Raw genomic sequence first — 22,093 nt, forward strand, 5'->3', positions numbered from 1 at the left:
ATAAAAGGTAGCCAAATTTGGCGCAAAATAGTAAAATCTTGCAACGCTGGAAGAAATACTAAATAAATCTGGAGTTGAGACTCAAAAGATTATAGATCCAAATGAGCAGAAAGGAGAGAAAGGACAAAAGATAAAGATGTGAAAAAGGTTGAAAAATTAAGGGTCCATATTTGCATAACAGAAGGTCTATTTAACATATCTCATTACTTTTTAATCTTTAGTTCTATCTTTTTTTTTCCTCATTTGGGTCTCCTTTGAGAGCCAACTTTAGCTGTATTTAGTATACCTTTCTAATTCACACATTTTTTTTTGAAAATATTTCTTTTCCACTAAAAAATAAAATATGTATAATGGTTTACAGCTTTGTAAAACTTCTTTTTTGAGTTTATACCGTTGAAATAAATAAATAAATAATAAATAATTGTCAGTTTTGTGTACACGTTTATTGGGCAGCATTCGAACTTGCCTTGGGCCGCGGGATGGACACCCCTGCTCTAGTGCCTACTTTATACGGTTTCAAAATATTCCTGTAATTGGTCAAATTTCAAAATTTCATTCCGGTCTACTAATAATATCTATAAAGTTATCCTGGTCATTCAGATTGTGATAGCCATGCAAGTGATCAAAGTTGCTAACTTTAACGTACGAAAGACTTCGTACGACTTGTTTAAATACAAAAAATCTTGTAATAATAAAAGAACAATTGCTTTTATGTAATAACAAAGTGTTTATGTTTTTGCAACAGATTGTATCAAATATATGGCAATATGTTCTCTCAAATATCGCGTGTATAAAAAATTTACAAATTCTCGCAATATAAAAAACTGTAGCTTATAAATTCCACTGTCTCTTGGCTTTCTATTCTTTTTTAATTTCGAGAAACGAGTTAGAACGATACACGTCGAAACCATGTATCAAAAGCTTATGCGCGTAAGGCCCGGGTTAACTATATATTTCAATTCAAATTTCTCAAAAAGGAATTACGTAGAGTACCTAACCGGCATGAATCTCTTGCTAACAGGAAAAGTACGATGTAGAGGGAAAACACGCAGCTGTAAGAATTGCGGCCATTGTGACGAAAAATTGCAGCCCTGCTTAGTGATGATGTCGGTAGCAATATCCTATAGCTTTTCGAAACGTTTCAGGTGTTGTTAGCAGTATCAAAGTATAAGAAACAGCCGTAATTTATGGACGACATCTCGATCGCTTATTTCGTATGCTTAATATTATCTTTCGGTTGTTATCGCAATAAGTAAATATCTTTACTTTTATAAATTACTACTACATACTTCAAAGAATTTAATATAAAATTTGTTACGTACTTCAATATGCAGTATTGAAATTTTATTTAAAATATTAAAATCGCTACTACATTTACATTTATTTAAGCAATTTATAAAAATTTAAATAAAATATTATTCTAAACATTCATTCTAATTTTAACAATGCAATCTATCACAATTTGACAATAATGTGTCAAGAAACGAAAACAGTGTATCTAAATAATCATATATAGATGAATTAATTTATATTTATTAATTGAAACGTTATGAGATGAAATTAAATTCAAAGAATAGATTCTTAAGTTCAAATCTCAGTAAGAGCAGTATTTCTTCGTGGAAACGGTCCTCAAATTTAACAGATTCGAAAACACAGAATAGAGAGTGCTGGACATCTGCAAATTTAAATTTATATATATAATGCAATAACATATTGAATGACTATATACCTTGCATACCTTGACTGGAAACTTCTTGGTAACATCGAAGAAACCGTTGATAGATAAACATAAAGATGCCTTCCCAAATCTTTTCATAAAATTCACAATCTGTACAAAATTTTTAAACTTATTTTATGCAAAATAAAAAGTAATGCTAACTTATTTTATAACAGAAGTTTTACTTTTAATTTCTGTTCCAATTTCAAATCGCATTCAGCGAATCTTCGAATGTCCTGAAACGATGTTTGCATCTGAAAGAAAGAAGAAAAACGTGTTACAAATGAATAAATCATATAATAACATATTTAATACAATATAGAAATTACAGTAGATGTAAAAGCGGATGGTAAAAATCCTACTGAAATACAAATAAATGATACTGTAAAAATAATTATGCAAATGAAAACTCTCAATGCAAATTCCATTTTCAAAAACATCATAACATAATAAAGTAAACTGGTTCCCGCTATTAGACAACTGTACAAAATTGTCAATACATAATTAAATGGACCATTAAATTGTTTCACATAGTCCCAAAGTGCATTGTGTTGTGTCATAATTACTTCTAATTCCGTTTCCAAATTAGGATGATACATTTTTAGTAGTTGCAGATCTTCCGATAGCTTCTGGAAAATGTTAATTAATATGATTACAAGCAAAAAAAGTAAAAACATTAGATACAATATTCCACCCGTAATTAAATTAAAGTAAATGCCAATTTCTACGCTGCAAAAAAGTGCTTCGTGCTCGTAAGTCTTTCGTTTTTCTACAGCAGGATAAATATAAAAAATGTTGTATGCTAGGCCACAAATAGTAAAATTTACAAGTTGAACAAAAACAAAAATTCTAGTGTAATTAATCACGTCGTACAATTCTTTTCGACCGAAATATTCTGGCTTCATTAATTTAATATTTGTGGTTAATTTTACTTTTTTCATAATACTGAAAGTGAGTGCGAAAGTTAAAGCTAAATTAAGAATAAGCATTTTCGAAAAAATAACGTCATTCTTGACTAGTAAAAACAACGATTGACATGGAATCATCTCTGACAAAACCGGTATTGTCATTAAAAACACAAAAACAAAATGTATCCAGTAGAAACATTCGATAAAGGATGAATAAAATTTTGTTACAATTGGGTGAACGTTAACATCATTTCGGTTGTGGCAGGAACAAGGTATGAAAAAAGTAATTCCGTAAACCTTTGATGTAGACGTAAACGGAGTTAAAACGCATTTCAAACATATTTCTGTATGTGTGTTTATAGTGTTTCTATACTCCTTTTCGGCTTCAATTCTTGCCAAAAAATTTTCCATTATTTCGTAACACTTACGTAATTTTATAAAAATGTAATTAAAAACTTAAATTATGCGTTACTTATATTATTAAAATTTGACGTCAAGGTGTTACGTGTGTCCGTAGAATAAAAGATTATAACGACAACTCACAGGCGAAAATGCAATATATTCATGTTACAATCGATTGAACGATTCCAATCCTGAATTTCAATATGTTCTTCGCCATAGTTACAGTTTATATAATCCAACGACAATGTAATGAATGTATTAATATATAGTATATTGTGTTTTCACACGGAATCTGAGCACTAAAAATTTTTGAATACTCAACACAAACTATTTACGATTAACCACCACAACTNTGTTCTTCGCCATAGTTACAGTTTATATAATCCAACGACAATGTAATGAATGTATTAATATATAGTATATTGTGTTTTCACACGGAATCTGAGCACTAAAAATTTTTGAATACTCAACACAAACTATTTACGATTAACCACCACAACTGATGCTAAATTGTAATGAAATTTTAATTTCGTAATTGATAAATTATATATTTATATCTCATTTACCAATTCGTTACTTTTGTGTTTTAAATATCTTTAAATAATAGCCGAGACGGTGAAGTCTTAAGCGTTTTACTCTATTGACCAAGAATGGAATCCGGATAAGTAAATTTTCAAAAAGATTTAATATGTGGTTTGTTTCGGATACGTTAGATTTTTTCGCCCCTCTCGTAGCCTGTATATTCACAAACTCATTAGATACTTATAGAATAAGGCAATATAATGAAAGGACGATCTGCAAAACGAAACGTTTTCAGATAGGATTTTCAATGAAAAACAAATTTCGGTGTTAGATAAGTGATAAAATACTGGAAAACTAAATTGGCCCGCCTTTGGTCAAATGTCAACCTTCCACCATTACTGTCAGAGACAGATTTAAGTTGTTCGAACTCTAGGTCTTATTGAAGTCCAACGTGTGTTAGATTAAGAATCTTTGAGTTGGAGTTTAAAATTCATTTAAATAAGATCAAAATCAGAGTTGAAATATATTAGCTATATTTATAAAATTAATGGAATTAATAAAAACGCATTAAAATTTTATGATAATAAATCAAGTTTTGTGAGCGCTTGACATTTGGGCTAAAGGGCTATTCCATATTTGGGCTAAAGGGCTATTCCTTATTTGGGCTAAAGGCTGCATAGGGAATCAGGGCTAAAGCCCTATTAATCCCTATGTAGATCCGATTCTGACTACAGTGATCAGTGGTTTTATCCAAACGGTCATAGATATATTGGAAGTGGAAAAAGATCTTCTCAGTTCACAGAACAGAAGAACTGATTGTGTATATATAAATATATCTAATAAAATTTAATTACTTTATTTTATACAGAAACCAGACACATTATTATTAAACATAAGTATTATAACGGCTTTTTTTCTTTTTTTTTTGTCAGTAACTACACAGTCGTTTTTAATTAAGTCGACCATCAGTTTAGCCATGCACACAATAAGTGTAAACATGTTAAGGAGAAATTGAACCCGATAGAGAACGGTACAGATAACATCCCAAATATTGCTAAACTTGTTTGCTTGAATTCGAATCTGAATCGTCGACAGTGTAGGTAAATCGCAGTTTAGAATTTTAGGGACTGTATATTTCATTATTGAACGTTTTTCGGAACGTTTTTTCTTTAATGTTGTGACTATTGCTCATTAGATGAAGACAACGAGGACCAGAATTCATTTCAGTATAAGCATTAGGCTCAAACTTCTTGATTGCTCGATTTTTTAAACTGTGATATCCCATTGCTAATAAATGGATTGTGTCAATTGTGATTATGTTTATAATTAACAGGCAATTATCGTTAATGACATTGATTGTTCAGAGATGGTATGAGATCCAACAACATTATTTGAAAAGTACATAATAGTCCGAATTCATCAAGAACAGACATTTATTAAAATATATGATAATCTGAAATCATTGACATAGAGATACGATAAATTTTAATATATTTTATATTTTAATAGCAATAGTTTATATATTTTAAAAAGGAATAATTTGATCAGTGTTGTCTTCAATCTAAATCTGATTGATATTTCTTTATATTTTTCCCCTTTAAGGCATTAATACCCATTATAAACTAACATATTATTATTATTTACAATTTCAATATATTTATAATTAATTAAGAATACGAAATAATAATTGTTGTGTAACACGTAACGAATAAGATTTTCAAAAATCGTTAAATATTAAACAGCAATACGATTAAATTTAAGTCTAATTCTGCATTGACTTACGTCAATATATCATGTTTCATGCATTTAGCGATTAGTGCAAGAAATAAATTCATATTTAATGACGAAGAATCTGAAGAAATTGATATTTTATTCTGTTTTACTTACCTTTGAATTTAATATATTTATTTTAAAATTTAAATTCTGAATTATACTACTGTAATTAAATTATTGAAAAAATAAGTAAATAAAGTTAACTTTAAGAATCTATAAATAGATATACATAGTTAAATTATGAATTTCAATGCCGTATTTAAACAGTAATATTAATATTTTGGGAAAACATTATACAGAGACAATTTCAATTTTGTGAGTGAGAGCAAAATAATGTGATGATAAATATAAAGTCATAATGCTTTAAATTAAGTTTTTCGTGGAAATTTAATACAGTATATTAAATTTTATCGAACTGCGTATCTTTTCGAATAATATATGTCATAATTTAATATTATGTAAAACGCAAATACTCTTTTCTAATTATAATTTTATACAAATTAAAATTAAATAATTTTTAATTCCTAGATTTCAAATTGAGTTTCCATTATTTCTTGATTAGAAATGTAATAAATGTGATTGTTACATTACCAAATCATGTTTCGTATTCTAATAACGAACAGTTGATTAATTAAAATAAAGTTGTGTTATATACAACAATGGAGAAGACTTAATGTTGCTCTTAGAATGTGCTCAAGCGACTATTTTATATGGCATTAAAATTCTTCTGTATTGGTCAAATTTCAAAATTTCTACAGGTGTATGGGCTCAACTGAAATTAATCATTGAGATATATAAATAAAATTCACACGAAGCTACAAAATTGTCTTCTTTTTTCGTCGTTACAAACCCCAGTGACTTCCAAAACCAATTTTCAGTTAAGGAGACGATCGTTTATTTCAGACTATGGCTCCGCAATAAATGGATAAAGACGTTCTCTGGCGATTATGCCATTAATATTAATGTAGATAAAGCTTAATAATGAAATTAATTAAAACTTTTAGTAATTTTAAACTAAAATTTGAATTATATAATTAATTTTTAAGATATTTTTCAGAGGTGTCAGTTGCCAACGATTAGAATAAATTTCGTATGCATTGTCTATCTTGATTAAGTCGTTAAGCAATTATCGCTTTAGACGTGTTTTGTTAAAACTGCATAAATTTGTGATATAGCTTATTATAATAAAAATTTATCTCCTTGTCATAAAATAGCTACTCTTTTCCATCACATATCTTTAATAGTAATATGATGTTTTACAGAATGTATTTCTAATTGAGTACTTCATTAGCGCTGTCCACAAATGAAGTCCGCACTGAAAGGGAGGGAGGAAGTTGGTTATGACAAATCCCACTAAGTCAGACAGTTCAGGGGGCAAATGAGTGATCGAATTTCAATGGTCGTCCGTTTTATTTGAATAAATTTTATACAGTAGCCGCATTTCACTATTTATATAGTGACAACGCTTTTTTCGTAAAAGTATTTAATGCTCATAATTAAATGTGGACGGCATGACTTTGTTCTGACGACCACAAAACATAATTGACCGGCATTTCCTATGTGGATGGGTTGACGCCATTCAGCTGATCATTGATTGGTGCCATTTGGATATTTAGTCGCACGTTATGGAATACAGAGAATTGCTTCTTGCCTCTCAATCGATATGATCGACAAGAAATTTCTAAAAAAAAATTTTTTTGTTATATTTTTTAATAATAATATACCTAGATATTTTTGTAACAGATATTTTTAAATATAAATTTATATAAAAAATTTATATTTAAAAACAAGCATAAGATAAACATAAAGGAGCCCCAACACTTCAAAATTTATATAAATTTTGATGCATTGGGGGCCCCTTCGAGCGCGGGGCTCGATTGGCGCATATCGCTCTAATCGCCTCAAAACCGGCCCTGATAACAGGCTAAATGTGTGCCATCTTGTAAATTTTAAACTAAAGGCCTTCCTAAATTATTTATTTACCCGTCAATATATTGTAGTGTAAAATTTATTTGTTTGCCTTTAAAAAAACTAAAATATTTATACACTTATTTTTATAGCCTCTGTTTATATTAAACAAAAAATATGCTATGTATAAAGTTACTATTTATGGGGGAAAAATAGAAGAAATGTTACTTCCAATTTGATTCAAAACAATATTCACGTTTAGAATTACAAATGGTGTCACCTTACCTGCACATTCTAATCTGACAAAACGAATTGTTTAGTCTTAGAAACATTTTTCCAAGTACAATATAAAAATCACACTGTAATTTAAATGACTCCTAATAAAATAATAAGCTTTTTATTGATAAAAAGAGAAAACAGTTTTCGTACTTTTATATTGGTATCAAAATGACTCTACGTAACCTCCAGCTGCAATTGCTAATAATCCTGACCCTTTATAAACATATGACAAACTGAAGTTTAAAATATAACAATATTTTTCAGTTATTATAATATAGAATAACAGAAGTGACTTCTATACGATTGCATTTACGATTAAAAATAATAATAATAATAATAATCAGTAATTACAAAAAGTATAATACTAACATGTAATTAACTAAGGTTACCAACTCCAGCTGCATGGGCTCAATACAAACTTCCGAAGCTTTCGTAAAATCTATATATATATATATAAAATTGCTTGTCCTGACTGACTGACTGACTCACTGACTCACTGATTCATCATCGCCCAGAGCAAACCGCTGGACCTAGAGAGGTGAAATTTGGTACACAGTTAGGGTACGTCATGAAAACGCACACTAAGAAGGGATTTTTCGAAATTCCCGAGTAGGGGGGAGAGGGAGAGCATTAAGGCTTAACCGGAAGAACAGTTTCTACTGTACTATTTTAGATGCGATTTTTTGTTTTTATCAGTGGCGTGCCGTCATTAGAAGCGTTGGAAGCGCCGCTTCCCTCGTATTCTCTAATAAATAAATAAATATTAATTTTAATTATATGAAAATAATCGCACAATATTTTATTATAACCGCATTATGTATCTTATTACAAATTTCTATACTACACGTGGAAAAAACGAAGAAAAAATTGCTATTGTATATTAGTGGCGGAGTGTAATCTCCTGTATTTTCAGATTACGAAAAGCCAGATTTGCGCATGCGCTTTACAGAGCACCAACCTCACCCGGTTTAGCCGGTGGAAGCCTACGACCTTGGGTGAAAGCTGCACACATATAAAGATTCCAATTCTATCAAGGACCGGTTCTGGGCTGTTAGCCGCCTGCCCACTAGATATTTCGATTACGTGAATAACGAGTAGATTTATAACTTAACCCAACCGATAAGAATTTACTGGTATGTTTTTACGATAGTTCTGTATAGTTGACAGGAGTTAAAAAAAATCCATTAAAATATTTAATATATTTATTCCGCTTTCCGATTTTATATTACTCACGGATTTCGATGTTAATGTACTGTACAGTACTTAGAAGTGTAATTCCTCACTATCAAATTTACCTATTTAAGCGTTACGGGTTCAGTCACTTATGTAAATAAATATTCGTTGGTCTTAATTTTGAATTTAGTATATTTTGGGAATTTTTGGGAGTTACTATCCTTTGGGCTATTTCTTATGGTAGCGTTTCCTTCTTGTGAGAGTCTCTCCGGATCCTGCACAATTCCTACAATATTATATATGAAAATAGAAAAGTTTCGGTATATTTTTCAAACCATTTTATCTCTTACAGAACAATTTTATTTGGTTAGCAAGCTCTTTTTCGTGCTGTCTTGCATTTCGACCAGGCCTGGAAAGGCATGGAAAAAACGGCCATATTAGTATCCACAAAACAGAAATAATTAAACTTGTAGACTTAAAAGAATTAAAGGAATAAATAAAACAATTTTTCATTCATTTGCTTAATTTACTAGAACGAATTATTTTTCAATTTTATTAAATACGACGTGTCGTGTGATTCAGAAATTACTATTTTCTAATCACGTGACACGAAATTTTAAAAATAGTAAACTTTTTCCGAAACATTAAAATTTTTTATTATTATATATTTTTAAAAATTTTTTCTTAAAATTAGGATTATTTTTATATTTGTTTAAAAGTAATTGAAAGTTATTTTTAATAAAATGATTTTAAAATATTGTAAAGTGTTGCCAGAAAGTCAATTTGTCATATGGTTGCCATATCCTCCCCCTTTGCTTTTCGTCGTTTCTTTCTTAAAATAGACGAATTAATAAGTCATAAGGATGTGAATTAACCTACGAAAACTGTAAGGAAGCGTATCTGTCAAATATAATAAGTATAAATTATCATTTATTTAGATTAAATGCGAAAAAATTACTTATTTGCTGTAATGATGAAATGTGACAACAGTAGCTGTTACGTTTAGTTAAATGTTGTATTTACTAATAGTGGAGCATTTACTTAAAGTTAACAGCTGCATGATACACTTACACTCAATACTTAAAGTGTGTGTAAATTTGTAATTTTAGCCTTTTATAAATATTTTATTCGGTTATAGTGTTTTAAATGAGTAAAAAATCAAATTTTATTGTATATTTATTTCTAAATAGCAATTTTTTTTTCAAGAGTTACAAATGATTGCTTTTCTGGCCAAAAAAAACCTGCTTTTGACTGAAATTTTAGCCTGTAATTAAAATTATTTATTAATAAACAATCAGGTTTTACAAAATGTTTACTTTTATTAAGTAAAAATGCTATATAAGCATGAATTTCCTGTCTCCAACATGTTTTGTATGGGACATATTAAATGTTAAACATTAACCTTAACATATGCATTTAGCCTTAGCATTATTGACATCTTAATGAGGCTACATGTCGATTCTTAAAGTGTGATTTGTGGAGCATCAATGGTTTGTGGCGATACTTTGAGAAGCGAGCAAATGTGCCGCTTCTCATAGTATTAAAATGCAATTATTCTGTTTAATTAGAAGAAAGATTGTTTTAATCATTACTTAATATCTTAACTAGGTCAATAGTTAGATAAAATATGGCATCCATTTAAGGTGACAACGTGATATGGTCAGTATTTTTGTATTATGATACACTACAACCCTATCAGGATGCTTAATGGTTTTTGTCGGAGATAGTTTCGCTATTGAAATCAGGAAATAATAATTTGTAGGATATTTATTTATAAAAAATGTGTTTTTTTTTTTTTCCTCTTTCTTTTACAGAATTAAAGATGGTTGACTTTTTGGCAGACAATAATGTCTGCGGACAGAATCTGTTGAGATTAGTTTCTAGAGGAAATGCCATAATAGCCGAGTTATTACGCCTTTCCGAAGTGGTCCCTTCGGTGTTTAGACTCGAGAGCAAACAGGATCAGGCAAAATACGGAGACGTACTTAGCGATTTCAGTTATTTCAAAACGGCCGATGTTTTCGAGAAAGGAATTGAATCTAATCCTGTTGAGTATTATCGTTATTTAGCAAATTTTATAATTTTAAATGCAATAAATATTAATATTTTGTTTCATTTGATGATTGTAGCAATTGCAAGATCGAGACGAAGAGTTCAGAGAGAATCATATTGAAATTTTGACTAGATTTTACCTTGCATTTGAAAGTATTCATAAATATACAGTCGATCTTAATAGGTGTGTGTTTTTGAGTTGTTAAATTTATAATTTATGGAGGTAGAATTGTTTATATTTTACTTTAATAAACTGAAAAATTAATCTTTAGATTTCTAGAAGATTTAGATGAAGGAATTTATATCCAACAAACACTTGAAAATGTGCTTCTTGATGAAGATGGCAAGCAATTAATGGTAACTAGTTTTTTTTTTAATTGTTGTTGTAACGATACTTATTTATTTATACAGGTATCCCTTGATTAATGAGGTTAATTCATCCCTCGATCCTACCATATTATTCAAAATACAGTATCTATGCTAAGTAAAGACAGCTGATAAAGCTGTGTAAATTAAAACTTCTGCCACACATATGAAGGGATTGCTGCAATTAATTTCACGCATTAATCAAATCCTATGTGAAACAAAACTACATTAAGCAAGGGATATGTGTTTACTGAACTGATTTGTTATGCTTATTGTGCAAAACTGTACAATATATGTAGTGAAAGGATAATTAAATACTTAATTCCTTTCATGTTTCTTATTTGTGTATTTTATCATTATCTGAAAAATTTACAAAACACCAGTTTTTAAATTTACAATTTCTCTATAATATGCAACATATGGGAGAAAAAGTTTTGATATACAGAGAAAACAATTTTGATAACTAAAGTTTGTTGTTTGTACATTAAAGTTATAAGTTAGATGATTTGTAAGCATAACTTTAGCTGTTTTAATGATTAATTGTAATAAAAAAAAATGCAAAACATTAATTTTATAACGGCAGCAGACTTAATTTATATGACAAGCCATATTATAAGCTTACTGTCATGGGAGATTCTTATTTCAACCTACTCCAGATTCCTTATAATCCTGACTCCTTCACATGGGCAGTATGAATCGGGAAAACATTCATCTGTTACTTAACTCCATTATGAATCAGTGGTGCCTATATTAGGGATAATTGTGGTTTGCTATACAGCCTTAATACATTTTTGCTTTGCATTGATCTATCAGTCAAGTACTGTATTATTTAATGCTATATAATCTTATGGTTTATATCAATTATATAACTTTGTCCTTATATTTATTTTAGAGAATACTCAGTAATGAATTTCATATATTGCATACATATTGATTTTGAAGATTTTAGAATTTTTATTTGGTTTACATTTAAATATTCCCAATTTATTCCAATAAATAATACAGCTGCAAGGTGAAATAAGTTATAGATCATGTCCTGTAATAGTAAGCAGAATGTCTATTAGAAGAAGATAAGGTGTATTTTGTACTGCAATTTTTAGTCTATTCAGTGTTATTACTCTTATCATATGTTGAAATAACATTTGAATGTATTGAGTGTTGCATTGTTGCTCAAATAACAGTAATAAAGTGAAAAAAGTTATTGGATTTGTTTCATTAACAGTTTCCCTTGATCAATAGTCACACTCAATTCCAGTGCCCACCAGTGGCCAAGCAGTCTTCGTACCCTGAACACTGGGAGTTCAGTTGTGGGATTGCACCTCGCTCAGACGAGCTGGCCAGTGGAGTTTTCCATCCTCCACGTCTGTAATGCCTAAATAGGGGCCAGTTTCCCTTAAAAAGACCTCCCGGAAGGCACTTCCTAGGCAGATTGACCAAGTGTTGCATTGCCATAACAAACACACTCAATTCCAAAAGAACAGAAATAATAGAAACATTTTTAATAGTATGTACTCTCTAATAAACAGTGTAGTAGTGGGCTGAAAAAATTATAGACAGTGCACTGTGTATTTAAAATAAATATGGTATATTTTTTATTATTATTTTGTTAGAAGTAACAATGTTTAAAAATTAAATGATGATAACTTATTTATTTATAAAATTTATATTGGTTATTTATTTAATAATCAAATACTTTGAATAAAATTTTTTCCATTATTAAATATTTATTACATAATTTATAAAATTAGAATTTATTTATTTTCTTTCTACTTAGTGTGAAGCATTGTTCTTATGTGGTGTGATGCTACTTTTAGTTGATCAAAAAATAGCAGGTGTTGTTAGAGAAAGGATGCTTGTCTCTTATTATAGATACAGGTAAATTTTTTTGTAGATTTTGATGAAAATTTGTCATAAAAACAAGTAACATTTTCAATAACTTGTCTAATTTAAAATTTTTCAGTGCTCAGAGGTCTTCAGATTCAAATGTCGATGATGTTTGCCGATTGTTAAGAAGTACTGGTTATAATTCCATGACAAAAAGACCACAAAATTATCCTGAGGAATATTTCAAGTAAGCATATTTTAAGATATAATCTTTATCAAATAATTTGTTTACGTGAAAGTAAACAAAATTTTAAATGGACCTTTATTGAAGTATAAAAAATTCGCTTTAGGGTTTATATTAAATTAAATAATTATTGCAATTAAATAAAAAATTATTGATGTAATTATTTCTCTTCAAGCTTTGCCCCTAGAAAATTTAATGCTGTTGCTCTTGCACTGAAACATTCTTAATTGGTTGAGGAGTTTTCTAGATTTTCTTCACTTGTCTAACACTTAAATAGGGCCAACTTTCCATGAAAATTGCCCTGGAGGCTTCTTCCCCTGGTAAATTACCCATATGTTGTGTTGCCTTATCCCAATTAATCCGAGCCAATTAACCAGGGTAACATTTTTAAAAAAGAAGAGTACAACTCTGGTATGCTTTCAAGACATGCGTTTGATTGCATCAGTTAAGATGCAAACTGTTATATTCTCTTTTTTCATTTGCGCAAAGTATGAACTGGCCTTTTAGCTTAAAATTATTGTAAATTAATTTAATAAAACTTGCTGTATTATTCATTTTAATACTTAAAATATATTTATATATATTATCATAATTTCTTTTTAAAGGAGAGTTCCTATGAAACCTTTGTTCATTAGCATGGTTATTGGAAGACTTCGTTCTGATGATATTTATAATCAGGTCAGTAGTAGCAGTTCAATATAAATATGCATTTACATGTTATATACTTGATGACCCTTCTCAGCCTCTTTATTTACAAATAAATTAATTAAATAATCAGGTTTTCTAAGTATTTTTAATATTAAAAAATATAAATTTTGTTCACAACAATGAATGACTTAACAAGGATTAAATTGTTATTCACTGAAATAATTTTATTAGTGTATAACTCAGTGTGTAGTTAATAAGATAAAACTAATATTTTTTCTATTGCAAAACATTAAGATTTATTGATTATTACAGTTTGAAATTAATAAACTTCTAGATAAAATAAATTTGTAACAGAATTCTTGGCTTCATTTTCAATTTTTGAAAGCATATTATAAACTGAACTAGCTGTTACCCGCGACTTTACCTGCAGACGTTTTGCAAGTAAACCCCATTTATATTCAGTATTTCAACAACCATAGTAATTGTTATATAACACCTACTGCTGAGAATGATGAGAATTGCTGAGAATCAAATAAACTATTTTCAATTTGATCAATTTTCTGGAACATTTACAATTGTTCTATAATTGAACTGATACGCAATAACAAATTTGAATTTAAAAAGGTTCGAACATTTGGTTAAAAAATCGAAATATATAAAAATATTTATAACAATGTCTGAAATGTTATTAATTTAATACACTTAAGTACTTAATGAAGACTAAACGTAACAAAAAATTGCATGTAAAATAGTACAGTAGAAGCCGTTTTTCCGGTTAAGCCTTAATGCTCTCCCTCTCCTCCCTGCAGAGGAATTTCAAAAAATCCCTTCTTAGTGAGCGTTTTCGTGATGTACCCTAACTTTGTACCAAATTTCACCTCTTTAGGTTCAGCGGTTTACTCTGGGCGATGATGAATCGGTGAGTGAATGAGTCAGTCAGGACAAGCAATTTTATATATATAGATTACATTTAAAATAGCATTGTTATTGCTGTAAGAAGTAACAGTGCTATTTTAAATGAAAATTTCCAAGATTACTACACAATTTTTTTCTAATTAATGGAAATTATCCAAATTATTATTTAGGTTCAGCGGTTTACTCTGGGCGATGATGAATCGGTGAGTGAATGAGTCAGTCAGGACAAGCAATTTTATATATATAGATTACATTTAAAATAGCATTGTTATTGCTGTAAGAAGTAACAGTGCTATTTTAAATGAAAATTTCCAAGATTACTACANTAAATTTTTTCATATTTTTAACTATTTAAAAAACGAACTACAGTAGGCCCTCTATAACACGGTGGTACGTACGTTCCGTTTTATATAAATTAGTGTTTTACGAGTCACTTAAATATATGAGCCAATCACAGCCCTGCACGTGTGCAGTTTAGGGACTACGGCTATTTGAAAAATTTTCTTCCATTAAATTAATCGATTCCAGACTAATTCGACTCAACATTTCCAAAACACATATAATTTTTTGGAGAATAATCCATATAAACTATGCTATAAACAAAAAATTGTAGGATTACTTACCGAGTGTGAACCGTTCGACGACGCCAATGCTTAAGTTTGTTTTCGTCGCAGAGTGGCTCATCGAACAGCGTGCGCGTGTTTCCTAATAGGTTATTTTTCTGCGAAAAATTCGCTGAACTTTGGAAACATCATTAATATAAATATTTTTTCTATGGCCGTTAAATAATAAATGGTTTTAGTAGGTCCGCTGCTCGTTTAAACTCAACGATTTGTTCACTATTTGCTATTGGTCTAGATTCGACCAATCCTGTGGCGACACGAGTCGGCGATGACGTTTTACCGTATTATACGATTTTCTTTTAGCGTGTTTATACCAACACGATCGCAGTTTTTTTTGCCGTGTTATACGAATCCATATTATATGAACCCGTGTTATAGGGGTCTACTGTATTATAAATTATAAACTATTATTTTATAAAAATACGATCGCAGTTTTTTTTTGCCGTGTTATACGAATCCATATTATATGAACCCGTGTTATAGGGGTCTAATGTATTATAAATTATAAACTATTTAAGGAGTTAATAAGTAATTACTACAGTTTCACAGACTAGATAGATTAATCTGAATTAAATAAATTGCAGATTCATTATTTCATTGTTATAATGCATGCATATTTACAAAAACAATTTGTTCTAATCTTCATCTGTTATTAGTATAAATTACAACAGTAGATTGGCACCATTCTATGTTGAATAGATTATAACTACTTATCCTTTCATAAAATACAAAAGATTATGATATATCTTACAATTTTCTACAAATCTCAAGGTTCAGATATGTTTAGAAAATGTCTTAAAATTTGAAACTAATACATTGTAAACATTTTAAAATGTATTAATTTCACTATAAATTTATTCAAGAACTAAAAATTATATATAACTAGCAGGTAGGCCCGGCGTTGCTTGGGCAAAAGTAATGATAGTGAAGATTAAGATTATTACGTTATAGTCAACCTTACCTGTTTTCACAGAATGCAAGAATTGGGTCCTCCTGTTTCTGGACTAATTAGAGAATTTTTAGATGGGTCTAAAAATATGTTCGATTTCCCACAAAAACGAAAAAACTGCATCTGCATCTTGCACGTCGCTNTGATTCTATAACAACGAATTATTTTTCAATTTATAATTCTATGCATGGTTTTAATAAAGAAATTACTCGTAGAAAAACGTAAGTACTTGCCAACGTAGAATGTGCTGCAGATAGACATACCGCTGACAGATTGTCTATGTGTTTAGTTGTCATATAATCAATCTGATAATAGTGTCCTGCCTATTAAAAAAATCCAGCAACGACTTGCTTAACTTCTTCGGCAACGTTAGGTATCACCATCTCTTATGATATTTTATAAAGAATGAAATCTTTTCATATTTTTAAGTATTTAAAAACTATTATATATTAGGCCTGTACACTATTATTTTATAAAATTTGTAAATGGTAATAACCAGTAAAATCATCATTAAGTTTAATTTTCATTATCTTTCCATACGCTGGAACTTCACTCACCAAAATTTATTCGCCTAATATAGAAACTTTCTTGCGAGGTTTCAGAAGTTTACGATAAAAAGAACAGTAGTTATTAAGCTTCAAAGGGGGTGAACAAAATCGTGTCCTACATACACATGCACGCAGAAAAGAAAACCCGAATGATTTTGCATTTGCTGATGTTTACAGGTCCCCTGATTCCAAAAGAGTAAAATTCTGGAATATGCCAGGAAAGTAAAGCAATTTTCTCTAAATAAAGCAAATATTATTTACTTTTACAATGAAATCTCTATTTCATTGTAAAAACACGTATAAAAAGAAAATTGAGTATATTGGAGTAGTAATTTTGTTATCGTACAAAATAAAACAATATATTCTGTGTTTATATTTATTAACTAAAAATTTGTTCTATAGGGTGTTTATGGTTCGGTTGAGTACCGAGGTATCACTTTATTCGATTAACGAGAATACACGATAGCATCGAGGAATTAAATAATAGTGTCAATCAAAGGATACTTGTGTGTGAGTTTTGTATCAATGAATTGTTTTGCAGATTGTAATTCTATTTATTGTTAAAACTATTGTTTTCGCAAAGAAATCATTCGTAAAGTTTTTAAATAGTTTCCAGTTTCTCTATTAAAGTATGTAAGGAAGCATTTTCCTGCGATATTGTCATTGAAGACATGAGCTAAGAAAACGCCTTCTGCCAAGAAAATGCCTTACAAGAGAACTTTTTATAGAAAACTGGTATTTATTTACGTGTTAAATTATATGTATTTCACGAAAACATCTTGTTCCCTTATAATCATGTTATAGAGTTAAAAATAGAGTTAATTTCAAAAATCGTGTCGAGGGTTAGCGCGTTGTTAATGGGCTGGCCACGCGGAGCGTTTCGGGTTTACTTCACAATTGTATCATCTAAACAAGAGCCACTTACTCATAGAAACACCACTCTGTAGGCATTTCCTATTTCGTTTATTGCCATGAGTCGCGTTGACGTATACGAATAAAACTAAACTTACTTTTATCTTTTTCCCACAATTCTTCACGAAAAGGTATACAAATTTAGTAATAGAAAAAATACCTTTTTTTCGAGGAAGTAAGAAACAATAGCTGAGGCGTTTTTCTTACTTAAATATAATTTTACAGATACGAAATTAGACAGCCGTTGCGTGTATCAATTATGACTAATGGATAAATCAATTCTTACATTAAATTATTCATGAGTAATCAATCATCTAGAAAAATATAAAATTAAATTTGTCTTTAGTCATGACTAATATATGCAATCAGCAGGTAACCAACCTTCAGTCGTAAAGACTCGTAAACAACTTGAAATTCTTTTAAAAGTAATAGAATTTTCCCCAAAACGTTAAGCAAATTCCACCTAAATAAATTTGCTCCAGAAGAAATGCATATAAAAAATATGTCTAATGACAATCCAGATAAATAAATTTTCACTTTAGGGTGCAGACAGTGTGGACACATTTGAGCAAAAGCATCATGTAGTGGAGCGACCAACTCTAGATCTCGCGAACAACTATGATTCGTGTGACGTTTGGATGCTCCTATTCGTCACCGAAACTCCACTAACCAATGTGAGCAGACTTTATATTTTCTCTAAACTATTTCTCTTCCAAAATTTCCCCATTTTATTGATTTCTCCCTATATTCAGGGGATGTTCCTAAGTCGGCAACATTAGAAATAATTGATTAAAAATATCTAACACTGCTGCTGTCTTAAGAACTCTTCGCAGCCATTGGATAAATGTGAGTCTGCAGACAGGGTCGGAACTCTCACTGAACGTAATTTAGAATTATATTGTAAAACAGAACAGTTTATAATATAAATATGTCGAGGAGATACGAAAAACAATGTATATCTCGAGAGATCAAAGTTCGCATGACGGAATGAGAAGAGAAACTTTGACTTTGTGCTCATATAGATAGCGAAATGATGAAGAAAATGGGATAAAATGGAATCCATCGTCTATTAAAAATATATCTTGTAAAAATATACTTAAAAAATATAAATGTACAATAAACAGTGTAATAAAGCAATAAAATCGCTCTGTGTAGAATAACAGATCAACGTAAAATGTAATTTAAAATGTTTAAAAAGCTGAGGCCTACCCACATGTATTTAAAAAGAAGACATTTGCTGTATATTCATGTACTAAAAAGTATTTATTGTATTCAATTTATTTATCTACATAATACATAGTGTGTCTAATACACAATAAGCATTATTTAAGGGCAGAATTTCACAAAAAGACATATGAGAAACTGTACACTATATCTCTTCCTGGAAGAGTCGAACACTCAGGCAAGTGTAACTCGTTTTTCCATTCGCTTATTCAATTCAAAGTTTTTAAATACACCTCCACGGAAAATACGCCCTAGGAATGAATGTTCACAAATTTGAAGTTACATTTGGTTATAAACAAGGTGGCCGAGTAGATAAAACGCGTGGTCAGCCCGTTGGCTATGCATGAACCTACGACAAGTGGTAGTTGGTCATGTGTTTGCACCTTCCCGACATGCTGGCCACATGCAGTTTTCTGGGTTATAAGGAATCTGTATTTGTTAATAGAAATTTTTGCAAATTTAAACAATACATTAGATTATTTCCTTATTTCCAGAAAAAAATTTCTTGACTGTTTCTTAAAAATATCGGGAAGAACAACTAGAGTAAAGGTTAGGTTAGGTTAGAATCGCGTTTGCTGTTGCAAAATAGTGAGTGATTAGTGGTCTGTATTCATAATAATCAAAAAATTCACGTGAAAAAATAGCATGAAAAACATATAAAATCGAAATGAAACTAAGTTACATCAATAGATTTAAAATACTTATTTTCTTATAGACCAATAGTTCTTAATTAGTGTTCCGCGTAACACAGGTGTTCCTCAAACTTACGTCGAGTGTTCCACGAAAGAAAAGGTTTGAAAGTTTTTATTGAAATTTATTCTAGTTGCTATATTCGTAGATACAGTAGAGCGTCGATTTTCCGAAAGTCAATCATCCGAAAGAATTCCAGTCGGCAAATTTAAATTTTCGCCAGTGCTGTGGCGCTTCAATCTTTGGCTATGTCTTGGGCTACTCAAATATTTTACGTTTTTGATACTAAATTAACATCTGAAGTATAATTTTTTATTATTTTTATATTTTTCAATATATTTATTTTGTTTGTACAAAATAAAAAAATCATTTTTAACAATACAATAGTCTTTGTTAGGCTTAACATCGACGAAAATTCAACGCGAAGCGACACGCAACGGATAAAAATTTCGACATCGGATACGTTAAACTATTTTTCGTACGTAAATCAGTTATCCGGACAACCCCAGTTCCCAATTGATTCGGAAAATCGACGCTCTACTGTAATTCTACATTTCTATTTTATTCAATACATTAAAAGTTTATTAGTTTATTGCTTCATTATTTCCTGAGAATAGTAAACACGGAATTGGTTATCAATGTTTGAATATATTGATGTTAATACTCCGTGTAAGAAAAAGTATACGAATGCTTTTATTACACGAAGGCCTCAGAAAGGTTGAAAACCATTGTTATAGACCAAGAGCATCTCGCGGCAACACAATGGCAGGAGGCGCTAAGAAGTGGGAAAATTACGACACCTACCACCTGAAGTATAAATAAATAAGGTCTTACTGAAAAAGTAGTCCCTCTACAGAGCTTCGAAGGAGTCTGGAAAACTTTAGATCATCCTTAAAGACTAAGTAAATCAAGTGAACCAGAATGATCATGCAAGCCTTATCTATGCTAGTAAAAGTATGAGATCCTGGAGTAGGGAATGTTTCAATTTAAAAAGAAATGAATAAATTTTTAACATAAATTTAAAGCAATATTTTAATTAATATTTGGGAACATTTGGTGAAACGGAAAAAGAAAGATAAAAATATATCAATCTCTGCATCTCTCCTCGACATCCCCTGCCAAGCGAGTTTTTTTCACATGGCCAGCTAGTTGGGGTTTCGTGCTAACCCCAACTTGAAGGCCATCTGGAGTTTTCTCTGTTTTCTTCACGTACCTAATTCCTAAATAGGGGCCAGTTTTTAGCAGAAAGTTTTATCGGGGGTATTCTTCTCTGGCAAATTGTCCACGTGTTGAGTTACCATATCTTATCAAACCAAACCAAACTAAATTTATCTGATGAAATATTGACGTCTGGGTTACTGATGTATTTTTAAAATAGCTCAAACAAAATATTATCTAAATAAATAATCTAAAGAAGAAAATATAATGGAAATACTTAGAATATACAGTGAAGAACATGATGACAATTTCCATTTCATCTGTTATTTACTTTCTATCATTCTGTCGATCATATCTAAATATATGTTTTATCTATCTTGAAGTTTGTGTTCTTCCTGTAGACTTTGACATCCCACGCAAAACTTTACTTTGCTACTACGTGCAATTGTTTTTGTTTACATTATAGTTGCCGTTGAAAATTCCTATTGTTAGCGCAAATGGATAGTTTATTATTGAACAACCTATATACAAGATATGTATTATAAATTTATATGAAGACAATAAAAAAGAAATAAAAACAACTGACATCGTGTATACGAAATGCTTACACTTATAATAGGATGATAACAGAACAATAATTAATAGTTCTGATTTTATCGTACAAATCGATTACCACAAACTGACAGACATGATTTTAGGTGTGTTTGGTGGCGCGAGAAATGAAGATGAAAGTTATTATTGTATGTGCACTTATCGTTAGTATTGTCCAAATAAGAACTGAGCAATACTTACGATGGGAATGATTCCGCAGTGAATTTGACATTGCCAGTTCAGTTCATTTTTAAATTGTTTGTGGTAGTCATACACTGCCACAAACAACACAAATCGAGTTTGTAAAAAGTTTTATATTTGTTTTTCTTTAATTTTTACTTTTTTCCTCCGTTTCTGATGACTGATGCTTAGGATCCGAGTGCTCTATATCTCCTGCATCTTCGTGGCTGGGTGTACTTCGTATACAGGATTGTTAAAATAATTTTTAAAGTTGACCTGTAAAGAGAGTTTAGAGCATTTAACTAGTGATCGTCGGACTCTAAAAGATCTTATCAATAGTACGCATCATGTACACTGCATCCAAAAACCTTTTCCTCATGTTCTCCTCATCATTCATCGATGTGAGAAATACTATCGTACCCACGTGTCCCCCAAAAGAAGTTCAAGCTAATGAGTTCTAGAGCTCTGTGGGAAAGATATTTTCCAG

At 30.2% G+C, this 22,093-nt stretch overlaps 2 protein-coding genes across 5 annotated transcripts; one reads left to right on the forward strand and one right to left on the reverse strand.

The window, feature by feature from the left end:
* Positions 1–1,431: 1,431 nt before the first annotated feature.
* LOC111641056 lies at positions 1,432–2,649 on the reverse strand. Of its 2 annotated transcripts, none has more exons than XM_023387163.1 (4): positions 2,047–2,649; positions 1,903–1,971; positions 1,739–1,808; positions 1,432–1,675 (listed from the first exon to the last, which is right to left on the reverse strand). In XM_023387163.1, the coding sequence occupies exons 1-4, from the start codon at positions 2,620–2,622 to the stop codon at positions 1,548–1,550; spliced, it is 843 nt and encodes a 280-aa protein (XP_023242931.1). In that variant the 5' UTR covers positions 2,623–2,649; the 3' UTR covers positions 1,432–1,547. The 2 variants fall into 2 exon arrangements, with proteins under 2 accessions (XP_023242931.1, XP_023242933.1); XM_023387165.1 differs by having other exon boundaries at positions 1,739–1,828.
* A 6,804-nt stretch (positions 2,650–9,453) lies between these two features.
* Positions 9,454–13,885, forward strand: LOC111641064 (WASH complex subunit 5-like). 3 transcript variants are annotated; one of them, XM_023387177.1, is made up of 7 exons: positions 9,454–9,568; positions 10,497–10,729; positions 10,812–10,918; positions 11,007–11,091; positions 12,875–12,975; positions 13,061–13,171; positions 13,774–13,885. In XM_023387177.1, exons 2-7 carry the CDS (start codon positions 10,505–10,507, stop codon positions 13,868–13,870), a joined length of 726 nt encoding a protein of 241 aa, XP_023242945.1. In that variant the 5' UTR covers positions 9,454–9,568; positions 10,497–10,504; the 3' UTR covers positions 13,871–13,885. The 3 variants fall into 3 exon arrangements, with proteins under 3 accessions (XP_023242945.1, XP_023242946.1, XP_023242947.1); XM_023387178.1 differs by having other exon boundaries at positions 9,460–9,598; XM_023387179.1 differs by lacking the exon at positions 9,454–9,568 and adding an exon at positions 9,629–9,769.
* The last annotated feature ends 8,208 nt before the right edge of the window (positions 13,886–22,093 follow it).

This window comes from Centruroides sculpturatus, unplaced genomic scaffold, assembly GCF_000671375.1.
Source record: "Centruroides sculpturatus isolate CEXI.00-Female unplaced genomic scaffold, Cexi_2.0 scaffold1301, whole genome shotgun sequence".
Taxonomy (NCBI): Eukaryota; Metazoa; Arthropoda; class Arachnida; order Scorpiones; family Buthidae; genus Centruroides; species Centruroides sculpturatus.

Coding starts and splice junctions, on each gene's coding strand:
- LOC111641056 (XM_023387163.1), bottom strand. CDS start 2,622: ATGAAGCCAGAATATTTCGGTCGAAAAGAATTGTACGACGTGATTAAT. Junction 1,809..1,902: donor AATTGGAACAGAAATTAAAA/GTAAAACTTCTG, acceptor TTTTATGAAAAG/ATTTGGGAAGGCATCTTTAT. Junction 1,676..1,738: donor CCAAGAAGTTTCCAGTCAAG/GTATGCAAGGTA, acceptor TTAAATTTGCAG/ATGTCCAGCACTCTCTATTC.
- LOC111641064 (XM_023387177.1), top strand. CDS start 10,505: ATGGTTGACTTTTTGGCAGACAATAATGTCTGCGGACAGAATCTGTTG. Junction 10,730..10,811: donor AAGGAATTGAATCTAATCCT/GTTGAGTATTAT, acceptor TGATGATTGTAG/CAATTGCAAGATCGAGACGA. Junction 10,919..11,006: donor TATACAGTCGATCTTAATAG/GTGTGTGTTTTT, acceptor ATTAATCTTTAG/ATTTCTAGAAGATTTAGATG.